Genomic DNA, 12,748 nt, shown 5'->3' with positions numbered 1-12,748 from the left:
AGAGAAAGGACAGCAACAGAGAACAATAAAGGAATAAAGGTGAAGAAAAACACAGTATATTAAATAAGCTCAGGATCAGGGTCAGCGAAGTCAGGGTTAAGGGGCATGGGTAAACTGAGTAAGGATGGAGTGAAGGGAGTGGGAGGACAGACCAGAGGCGGACGAGTAGGGTCCGGAGGAGTAGACAACCGAGAGGGACGGTCAAGGACAGCAGGAGGAGGGGGAGGCAGAAACCGGGGCACACACTCAGACCTTGACAAAGCACCCACGAGAATGCGAAAGACTTGGTGTAATTCTTTACATAAATTTCACAAATACATAAGTTCAGGTTTTTATGCTGTGTTATTATGTGTGTGTGAGAAGATATTACTATTACTTATAAAGGAAAATATTACAAACCACATAATCAAATTTGCAGATGACACTACGATCTGTGGTAAAGTAGGGACATAAAATGTTATTGAAGCGTTACAAATATCTACAGGAACTCCACAAATGGTCGGAAGACTGGCAAATGCTTTTAATATTGATAACCGGAAAATCTTGCATGCAGAGCATAACAGTGCGCATGACAACTAGCAAAGTAACAACACTATCATGCAGCAGATTAATGAAGAAAAGGACCTAGTAGCAGAATCCATCATGCACGGAAAGTTGCACAACAAGTGGAAGTTGCACTTAAAAAAAAAGTCAGCCGAACCTAAGGAATAATCCAACGAACCTTTTACTTAAAGAAAAAAGAAGTGGTTATTCAACAGTACAAATCTCCAGTCTGCCCCAATTTGGACTCCTTTATCGGGGCACGTGGACTTCATCTCCAAAAGGACACAGCAATTTTGGAAAAAGCTTAACACAGAGTGACAAAAATCATCGTATAACTAAGTGGACTCCCATACCAGGAACGGTTAAGGGCTTCAGGGCCAACAACCCTGCAAATCAGGCATGACAGAGCTGTTCTCATCGAGACTTTTAAAATATTGAACAACTTGGAGGATATTGATTCAGACCACTTCTTTAAAAGGTCACGTATTAACACGAACGACGAACAACGGGGTCAGGCTCAAAAAGCTACAATGGACAGAAAATGAGGGTTGATGGCTTTGCAAGAATAAAACACTCAAACCCCAATGTATGTACATTCACAACCGAATGTACCTTATTGTATATATATGTCGTACCTAGTAGCCAGAACGCACTTGTCAGCCTACTATGCAAGGCCCGATTTGCCTAATAAGCCAAGTTTTCATGAATTAATTGTTTTTCGGCAACCTAACCTACCTAACCTAACCTAACGTAACTTTTTCGGCTACCTAACCTAACCTATAAAGATAGGTTAGGTTAGGTAGGGTTAGGTTCGGTCATATATCTACGTTAAATTTAACTCCAATTAAATAAAGTTTACCTCATACATAATGAAATTGGTAGCTTTATCATTTCATAAGAAAAAAATGAGAAAATATATTAATTCAGGAAAACTTGGCTTATTAGGCAAATTGGGCCTTGCATAGTAGGCTGAGAAGTGCGTTCTGGCTACTAGGTACGACATATATATATATATATATATATATATATATATATATATATATATATATATATATATATATATATATATATATATATATATATAGGGAAGGGAGTACCACCTCTGGCTGGAAGAAGGGGGACCCATAGCCTCGGAGGAAACCACACATAACGCATTGGAGGGAATGTAGGTCCCCTCCAATACAGTTTCTGTGTGCTTTTCTCCTACCACCCCCTTCCCTTTTTTTTTCCCCTTTATTGTGTATTTAAAGGTTACAAAACATACAAGACAAATGCCTAAAGGTTATGGATCTCTTGAAGCTCCTCCGCTTCTGGACAGGAACCGAGGACGCAGCAAGCATTTCCCCTCTGGATCGCCGCACTGAGACGCTGAAACAAAAAACTGGAAGCCCTTGGGTCTCTGGTGACGTCAATGAGCTTGGAACCCAATTCCTTGAGAAATCCCAAGGCACTCTTGCCCCATGGGCCATGCGTCTCAGACGCTATGGGAACAAAGAGGTATTGACCTTGCAGTCGCCTGTACTTGAGTGATTTTGCTGTTTCCCTGTGGTTGGCCGCCCCACCTGCTTGATCAGCTCCGAAGTGTACATAGGTTTCAGCCAGGGTGGATACACATGTGTAGTCCCACACCAACTGTCTACCCTCCTTCCATGAGTATATGGTGATGCCATCAGGGCGAAGTGCGGGGAAATCCGGTTTTGAACCCCTAGGATGCGAGGTTCTCTCTCCGCTGGGCACCCAGCTGAGACGAGGCTTCTCTTGATGATGTCATTGACCTCGCTGTGTCTTGCATGCCAGCCCTTTGTGCTTCTGCAATGCAACCCATGCAGTCCGCATTGGTCTGCTTCCACCCTGTTGCAAATATACTTGTATTCAGTGTGAATTGGGGCACCAAGGCGGAGGGCCACTGCTACACGAAGGGATTCTGGATCTAGGCGCGTGCCCATTGCTGACATGGGTACTGCCAGGAGGAAGTCTCCTGCATGGGGGGCACGCACTGCTCTGAGGCGGGCTTTCTCCTTGTCTGATGTTGCGGCGCTGAGCATGGCATCAGCTACTTTTTCCACTAGAGGGTGGTCCCAGCCGGACTGTTTGTGTTGTTTTGTTGGCTCTATAATGGTGGCTGGGGCTGCAAGAACATCCCACTGATTTGAACATTCAGTGAAAGCAGGATCGTGTATTCCTGCTGAATCTCTCAGGGTTGCAGGTAAAATATCTCTGACGAGGTCGTGCGATGCATGAGAGGAGGAAAGGAAGGCTGGTAGAGCAATTTGGGAGGCTGTGCGGACACCAAGGCCGCCGAGTCTTACAGGAAGGGTTGCTTGCTCCCACTGAGAGTCGTCCAATGGCAGGTTCAGGACTTTCACCAGCATGGACCTCAGAAGGGTGTCATACACATTTAACTTAGGGCTGCTGTAGGATGGAGAACATCTCAGAAAGTAGGTCAACTTAGGGAGAGACAGGCATCTTGTAAGGAGAAAGAGAGCATCATGGGCATCAATCTTGTCAATCCTGTCCAGCATTCTCTTTAGGTCAGTGATTTTTGCAGCCAGGACCTCCTCGATTGCTCGTGGGCCAATGGGGGCACCCAGGAGAGTGCAGTCCGGTGGCTCGACAACGAGAATGTCTGGAAGAACATTTTGTATTTGCCCAGTGATGTCTGGGTTGCGGGAGATTATTTCACATTTGGATGCATTGAGAATGAGGCCTAAGGCTGCTCCCTGCTCCTGGATTTTCCTTATATCCTCCAAAATGGTTTCCGGAGTTCCAGCTAGAGTGCCATCATCCAGGTACCAGATGTTTAGCTCGCTTGTCAGACTATCAGTGACCTCTTTGATAGCTAGGCAGAAAAGGAGGGGGGCTAAGGGGTCACCTTGTTGGACACCTTCACAGGAGTTTATTTCATGCTCCCCAAAAAGAAGCTTAGAGTCCCCACTGTAGCACGATCGGATGAATGGGTAAAGGGGACGGAAATGGTTGTGTACAGCCCTGAGGACAGCGTCTCGTCTGACTTGATTGAAGGCATTTTTGAAGTCAAGCTTTACTAGTGCCTTCTGGTCCGGGAGATCAGCAATGTAAGCCCGCGCTGTATGTGCTGCAGCTTCACAACCTAGGGGAATCCCAAACCCGAGCTGATGAGGTTTCAGCAAGGTGGCTGCTTCCTGGCTGATAGATCTCACTGCAGCCTTAGCTACAAGGCGTCGGAGGGTGTTGCCAACGGCAATGGGCCTGATACCCCTATCCTTCTTCTTTAGAGCACAGAGTGCTGCTCCATCATTATATATATATATATATATATATATATATATATATATATATATATATATATATATATATATATATATATATATAATACAAAACTCAAACAAAAGATGCTTTATCACACATAGGGCTTCAACCCGTTCTCGCACTTGCTTTTAGTCAATATTGGCTTATTTAATAAGTGCATATGTGACATACTAATTGATTGTGAATATTTTAGTTCACCTTGAAAAGCTTCATAGAAAACACCAACCTCACCTAACCTTCTTAGTATGTTAAGATAAGCATCTTATTGCTTCTTAATTACAATTATTACTTAACCTATACCGTTGATAGGTTAAGTAATATTTGTAAATAAGAAGCAATAAGTTGCTTATCTTAACATACTAAGAAGGTTAGGTGAGGTTGGTGTTTTCTATGAAGCTTTTCAAGGTAAACTAAAATATTCACAATCAATTAGTATGTCACATATGCACTTATTAAATAAGCCAATATTGACTAAGCAAGTGCGAGAACGGGTTGAGGGTTTAAACCTCATGGAACCGCCTACCCGCCAGAGCCGTAAATGCCAAAACATTACTGCCGTTCAAAATCTAAATGAACAAAAAATAAACAGAAAAAGGAGGAACATTTGACAATGCTTCATAGGCCCGTCGATGCCACTAGATAGATGGTGTTCCTCAGGTAAATTGTATTCACGTTTATCGTTTTCGAGTAACAAAATATAGGGACTCGGCCAATCACCTCCCAAACATATCATGAGGAGGGGGTCACTAATGTGTCCTGTTTTATATCTGTCCTCTTCCCCTTCCCCCTCGTCCAATTACTTGTGTAAAGGAGGAAATGTTTATGTTTATCTCAGAATGTTCGGTAATACGTTTATTGCTTGTGATGTGTGTCTATGTATGTATTAACACGATGTACTGAACGGGGTGAGAATAGCTTGAGCTACCTCATCCCTTTGTGTGTATTTTACCTCAATAAACTTATTTCAATTTCAATTTCCTCGTCCAACTCCGCTCTGTCCTCCGGTTCCCCCCCTCCCCCCGCCCTCCTCTTCCCCCGTCCCCCATTCTCCGATCATCTTGCATCTTCACTACATACCATCATTACTATATACTATCTTCCCTATTTACTGTAACCCAAATAAATTTCGTTCATCATTTTCGAGTAAATCATGAAAATGCGCGAGTGAACGGTGAAAGTAACTTCAAACTCAACGAAAAAACATCCGCGAATTAATTTCAGGCTTCAGGAAAATTGCACGAGAGAATAGGCTACATGCTGTATTTATTAAAATATTATATTTGGGCCAACAACGACCAGCCTACGTCCATCCCGTACCCCAGACTATATCTCCCTGTAAAGTTGGGTAAGATTAGCCCCAACCATCTAACTTCACCATTGGACATACAATCAAACATTATCTTATAGTATAAATTAGAGAGCTATCCAGCAGTGCCACAGCCCCGCTCCTGTGCCAGATAAGCCCACTACGGGTTCACCATAGCCCGTGCTACTTAGAACTTTTTGTTCCGAGTGGCTTCATCTAAAACAACAACAACAACAGCGCCCAGGATAGTCTGTCTCTCTCCCACCACCCAATCCACCTCTCTTCTCTTCCCCTTTCCCCACATCAATCCCTTCTTCCCTTTCCTTCCCTACCCCCTTTACCCCTCTTCCCCATATTTTCCCGCCCTTCCAATCTCCCCTTTCCACCTCTATCACCCTTTTCCTTTCCATCTCCCTCATTTTCCCCTTATTCTCCTTACCCTTACCCTTCCCCTCGCCCCCATCACCCTATCATCCCCTCTTCCCTATCATCCCCTCTTCCCCCCTTCTTATCCATCTGACTTCCAACCTCAAACAGACAGACATTTCCATTTATATTTATGTGAAGGGCATAACAATGCACATCACAGCTATCAAATCAACAACATTACCTTGCAGCAGATTGATGAAGAAAAGCACCTTGGAGTCAGGATCCAGCAGATAATGAATGTTGCACAAGTGAGAGAAGCAGGAAAAAACTATTAATAATCGAACGAATCATTTGCCTCAAGTAAAAAAAAAATGGTAATTCACTTGTATAAATCTCTGGTGCTCTCCCAGGTGGACTACTGTACCCAAGCATAGAAACCTCACCTTCAAAAGGACTTATGTGTCTCAGAGAAAGTTCAACAGACAACAAAAATCCTCTTAGAAGTAAGTCGACTCTAATACCAGGAACGGTTGAGGGCCAAAGGGTTAACAACACTGCAAACCTGGCATGACAGGGCGGATCTTAATGAAACGTTTAAAATAGTGAAGAAGTTGGAGGATGTTGATCTTGACAATGTCTTCAAAATGTCAGATGTAACACAAACAAGGAGCAACGATTTCAAGCTCAACAAACCTCAATATAGTAAAAAAAAAAAAAAAAAGGACTAAGAACAGGAGATTTTTTTACTCACAGGTTTATAAACCATGGAACCGCCTACCCGCCGAAGCCGATAACGCTAAAACTCTGTTAGGTTTTAAAATCCACCTGGAAAGGATCATCAAAGCATATGAAGGGACCTTCGACAAGCCGCCGGCTTCCTGTCCTCGTCAAAGCCACTAATGTTAGTGGCCTTCATGTAAATCAGGTAAATCCGGAAAACAAATGTTTTTCACCTATAAGGTTATAAACTCCTGGACCCACTTACCTGTAGAAGCCGTAAATGCCAAGGCTTACAACAGTTCCAAATTCAGTTGGAAAAAGAGCTGAGGAATAATGGGCTTCACCTTCGACATGCCGCCACATTCTTGTCCCCCGTCGAGGCCACTAGAGAGATGGTTGCCCTCAGGTAAATTCAGATAAAAATCTTCAGGAAGTGTTAAATTCATAATTCGGATAAATATAATCTAATAAAAATTTGACATTAGTTGAAAGAGGGGGAAAACTAACTGGGGAAAGTGCTAAGCCATTACGACTATATAGCTCTAGGAAGGGGTAAGGGTAAGGATTTGGGATACGACGGGGAAGGAATGGTGCCCAACCACTTGGACGGTCAGGGATTGAACGCCGACCTGCATGAAGCGAGACCGTCGCTCTACCGTACACCCCAAGTGGTTGGAGATTAGTTGAAAGAATGATAAACTAAAGTATACAAAATACAAAAAATCATAAAGTTTACAAAGCTGTTCTTTAAAAAAAAATGGAGAACAAGATGTCCTTGTAATGATTAAATGATTCGGAGGAGACAAAAATCAAGTGAGATACAAAATATACGAAAATAACATTAACAACATAACAAAGTACATACTCACAAGTAAATAAAAAACGGCTCTAATAGAAAAGTGGGAGATACCTGGATTGTGCACCATCTCGTGTCTAATATAATTTATTCTGGATTTTTGTATAGAATGTGCTAAGTGATTCGAAGTATATATAACAATAAACCTATGATCATATATTAACAATTGTTAGACGTCTAAAAAAATGACAGCAAATTTTTGTTTATCTAAATGTATTTGTTGGATGTTAAAATGATTAAAATTGTATTCACATCTAAATTCTTTGTACTTTGGTATTGTACTAAGCCTTCATTGCAGACGCTTGTGGTAAATCAATTTCTATCATATGTAACAGTATCTGTCAGAGCTGTTCACACAGAATGTCATTTATAAGTCAATAACATGTTTATAATTTATTTGTGTTGTTGGTGCAGCAGTGGCATATGAACCCGCTGTTGCTGGGCCCAAGAGTCGACGGAGAGTTCCTGGTCTCTGACCCCGCGACTCTCCTCAAGGATGGAAGGCAGAAGAACGTCCATCTCATTACCGGAATCACTCAACATGAAGGGGCCTTAATTGCCTTACGTAAGTATCATTCGTCTCAATATTAATCATCTGTTATTTATTTAACGAGAAAGAGAGTGAGAGAAAGAGTGACAGAGAGGGAGGGGGAGGGATATGGAATGATGTTTGGACTAACTTCATTATCTGAATACCTTTCTTTCATTCTCTTCTGCGAGAATATAGGTCCCAATAATTGCACCAGAGGTGGAATTATTGGACCCCATATTCTCGGGGGAAAGAATGAAAGGTATTCAGATGAAGTTTGTCTAAACATCATTCCACTGACTGATAACTTGAGAAAGATGTTTATAACTATGAACCTAGTCACTCTCATTAACATAGGAAGGATCTTTGGATTCCTCGTTCCCGAGGGACGTCACAGGTGTCAGAGGCCTCCCAAACATTAAATGATCTGATTCAGAGGTTCATGTTGTGAGTAATCATCCAAAAGGTAAGACAGCGGTCGATTATTGACTTAGGACTCCATTTCATTGACTACAGTTTGTAGATCTTGGAGGTAAAAATAGATCCTACTCTACAAACCTGCTCACATTTTTGGAAACGGTAACCAACTAATCAAGACAACGGCCTTCTGGTGAATGTTGTATACATGGATTTTGATAAAGCCTTAGATAAGGTACAGACTGAAAGACTTGCAAGGAAATTACAGGCAAATGGAATAAACTGTAAAATATTAGAATGAATCAAATAAATGTTGAAACAAAGAAAACAAATGGTCGTGCTAAATGGGAACGAAACTCAATGGAGAAAAGTAGTGAGGTGCCACAGGAGTCCATTTTGGGGCCAACCCTTTTTGTCATAGACAACAATGACATAGATGAGAATATTGCAAACCACATCATCAAATTTGCAGATGACTCAAAGATGTATGATAAAGGAAATGGGAAAATGGGATGAATGAAGTGGGAACTGATAATGATATTGAAGCTTTACAAAGAGATCTATATGAACTCCAAATGATCAGACGACTGGCAAATGCTTTTTAATATCGACAAATGCAAGACCCTGTATGTGGGGCATAACAATCCATGCCACAACTACCAAATTAATAGCATTACAGTACAGCAGATTGATGAAGAAGATTGACCTTGGAGTCGAAATCCACTCATCTAACCTCATCACTTGATGGGGTGATGAGTGACACCCCATCAGTTGTGTCACTTGATGAGGTGAAGTGACACTCCATCAAGTGTCAGGGGTGACACTTCAACTGTGTCACCCCTGCTTTGGAAGTTAATAAATTGGCTTGTTGGTTAGTTATAATGTTGGCTACAGTGCCATAAGCTCTCGAAGAAGCATCACATCTAGAACACATGCAGACTTTTTAACTGTTTATAATTTACAACATTTCGAGGAAACTTAATGGTCTCTATGGAATTCTGTTCCTTAGGTATCCTGCTCTCTATTTTTCTTGGAGCTTTAGGGGGTAAATGTTCATCCCAGCCAATCTTCTCAAGCTAACAGTTTTTCTTCACTGCTGGTTGCCCCAAAGAAGTTGTTCACATGCAGGTTATTGCTGATTTATGTTTTATATGGGCTTAATTTCTTTAAATGAGTAATCACGGTAGCTTGGAGTATAACTGGCGAAGAAGTTGCTCCAAACAGCACTGAAGCAAATCTGTAGTGAAGATTTGACTTCCAGGATCCTTTGGATCCTTCAACCAGAGGAACTTTGTGTAATTTCGGTCCTCTTCTTGGAGGCCCACCCTAAGAAATGCTTTACTAATTTTGGCTGTATATGCATTTGTTCCTTTATGGAATTTTACCAGCACATCATACATCCTCTGGGCTTGGCCCAGTTTGTAAGCAATCGTCGAAACACTACTTTGTTTAGATTTTTCACTGTAGTTAAACATACTCCTCAACAGAATAATAGTTGAGGATTTTAATACTGCGTGGTGCGATAAGTAGTGTCCCTTCTTTCGGTTGTCATCTTGGATGACTTCTATAAATTTATTCTTTAACTGTTGTTAAATAATGCCATATAAGAGTTGGAGATGCTCGGGACTAATTTATAATCTCAACCTCTGAGATCTCAATTGATTTTGTGCCATACATTTATGTATGGGCAATTTGGGGTGATCAATGTGCCGTGGTAGTCTGACCCAGTACTGACCATCTTTACAGACCATTGAGTCTAGATAGTTCTGATAAATGGTTTTCATCTGGACTGATTTGTTCTGGTGTAATACCAAGAGTGTCTAGATCCCAGAGCTTATGTACTGGTTCCAGGCCCTCCTTTTTCCTTTGGCCAACTTTGAGGGGAGATTGTTCCAGACGCAACCAGGCAACTATGACAGCCTCAGCTTATATACTCTCTATAGAGTACGTCTGACTGGTTCAACTTTAGTACAGGTCCAATCAGTAACTTACCCTCTGCTGAGTTCAGAACAGCCATCCTGTGCAATTTATATTTACCTGAGATAAGTTGTGTCAATAGCCTGACCCAATCAACACCCCCTGTATCTTGGATATGGTCAGAATTAGCTAGAGGGTCAGAAAGTTTGACTTCCTGTTTTTTCAGGCATTTTATCGTGGTCCCTAGACAAGGCACACATAATAATAATAATAATAATAATAATAATAACAATAATAATAATAATAATAATAATAATAATAATAATAATAAATATAATAATAATACTAATAATAATAATAATAATAATAATAATAATAATAATTGTGGAAAAAATACTGGATTAAGTTAATAAAGAGGAAATATTTATGACTTTGAAATTAAGTACTGTATATACTACATTTGAATACTAAAATAAACAGGCTAATTCTTAGCTAAGGGCAAGGGTCCTATGTTTGGGTTTAAGTTCAATCCTTTGTCTGCTTCCTAGTTACTGTACTGGTAATGGGCTGTAGCCCATTTTCACTAATAATGATGAATTGATCAGGAACATAATGATTACTAATACCTGTTACTCAGATCACAACTTAATTGAAGTTATGACAACCATGGGGAGTAGACCTTCAAAACCAGTCCAGATTCCCGGTGGAGGAGATTTCAGCAAATTCAACTTCAACAATAAACAGATAAACTGGGAGCAAATAAACCAGGACTTCACAGAAATAAACTGGGAAGAACAGCTAGAAAATGCAAACCTGAACCAGTGCCTGGAAAAAATAAGCTCAGTAGCACTAGAAATATGTTCAAACCGCATACCTCTAAGAAAAAAAGAGGAAGAGATGCAGATTGGAACGGGAACGTCGTTCCCTATATAGGCGAAGAAAACGAATCGTGGAACAACTTGAGAGTCGCACCCTATCTCAAGAACGGCGAAGAAGGTTAGGTAGAGAAATAGAAACAATTGAACGGAAGCTACAAGAATCATACAAAACCCAGGAGAGGCAAAGAGAGCAAAAGGCCATCAGTGAAATAGAAAGAAATCCGAAATATTTTTTCTCCTATGCAAAATCAAGATTAAAAACCACATCTAGTATCGGGCCCCTGCGAAAGGGAGAGGGAACTTTCACCGATGACAACAAAGAAATGAGCGAGCTACTGAGGACGCAGTACGACTCTGTTTTGAGCGAGCCATTAAACACACTAAAGATTGATAACCCAAATGAATTTTTCATGGATACGATACCAACATCAAATCATATGTCAGATGTCACCCTATCCCCACTGGATTTTGAAGAAGCCATAAACAGTATGCCTATGCACTCTGCACCAGGCCCGGATTCTTGGAACTCCATATTCATAAAGAACTGTAAAAAAACCACTATCGCAGGCTCTCCACATTCTGTGGAGACAAAGCCTAGATACTGGCGTTATTTCTGATATACTAAAAACAGCAGAGATAGCACCACTTCATAAAGGAGGAAATAAGGCTGAGGCAAAAAATTACAGACCGATAGCGCTAACATCGCACATCATAAAATTTTTGAGTGCTAAGAAGTAAAATCACAAAATACATGGAATCACAGCAACTCCATAACCCCGGACAACATGGTTTCAGAACAGGGCGCTCTTGCCTGTCGCAGTAGCTGGACCACTATGATATGGCATTAGATGCTATGGAAGACAAACATAACGCGGATGTAATTTACACAGATTTCGCAAAAGCTTTTGATAAATGTGACCATGGTGTTATTGCACATAAAATGCGTTCAAAAGGAATTACCGGAAAAATAGGCAGATGGATCTACAATTTCCTGACCAACAGAACCCAATGTGTAATAGTCAACAAAATAAAATCCAGCCCATCAACCGTGAAGAGCTCAGTCCCCCAGGGTACTGTGCTTGCTCCAGTACTTTTTCTCATCCTCATTTCGGACATAGACAAGAACACAATCTATAGCACTGTATCATCCTTTGCAGATGACACTAGGATCTTCATGAGAGTAGGCAACATAGAGGACACGGCGAACCTCCAGTCAGATGTAGATCAGGTCTTTCTATGGGCTACAGAAAATAATATGGTGTTTAACGAAGATAAGTTCCAGCTCATGCGCTATGGAAAAAATGAAAATATAAAAACGGAAACCACGTACAAAACTCAGGCAAATCATAACATAGAACGAAAAGGCAATGTAAAGGATCTGGGTATACTCATGTCAGAAGACCTTACCTTTAAAGAACACAATAAAGTAGCCGTCACAACTGCAAGAAAAATGACAGGTTGGATAACAAGAACTTTTCACACTAGAGATGCTATACCGATGATGATACTTTTCAAAACGCTTGTGCTCTCTAGAGTAGAGTACTGCTGCACAATGACAGCACCTTTCAAAGCTGGAGAAATTGCTGACCTGGAGAGCGTGCAGAGATCCTTTACTGCTAGAATCCACTCAGTAAAACATCTAAACTATTGGGACCGACTAAAGAGCCTAAAACTGTACTCCCTTGAGCGCAGGCGGGAGAGGTACATAATAATTTACACGTGGAAAATATTAGAGGGGCTGGTCCCAAACCTGCACACAGAAATAACATCACATGAGACCAGAAGACATGGCAGGATGTGCAAAATACCCCCGTTGAAAAACAGAGGTGCAACTGGTACTCTGAGAGAGAACTCTGTCAACATCAGAGGTCCGAGACTGTTCAACACGCTTCCACTACACATAAGGGGCATAACTGGCCGACCCC

General features: G+C 41.2%; 1 protein-coding gene across 1 annotated transcript in view; it reads left to right on the top strand.

Annotated features, from left to right (window-relative positions):
• The window catches only part of LOC123755654 (carboxylic ester hydrolase), a 113,924-nt gene that overhangs the window by 71,617 nt on the left and 29,559 nt on the right, over positions 1-12,748 (top strand). The window contains exon 8 of the mRNA XM_045738383.2: positions 7,497-7,647. Within this exon, the coding sequence (XP_045594339.2) occupies positions 7,497-7,647 (151 nt within the window). The remainder of the gene's footprint in view (positions 1-7,496; positions 7,648-12,748) is intronic.

This window comes from Procambarus clarkii, chromosome 55 (genome assembly GCF_040958095.1).
Source record: "Procambarus clarkii isolate CNS0578487 chromosome 55, FALCON_Pclarkii_2.0, whole genome shotgun sequence".
Lineage (NCBI taxonomy): Eukaryota > Metazoa > Arthropoda > Malacostraca > Decapoda > Cambaridae > Procambarus > Procambarus clarkii.
The sequence above is the reverse complement of the archived record's forward strand: the minus strand, read 5'-3'. Positions and strand labels throughout refer to the sequence as shown.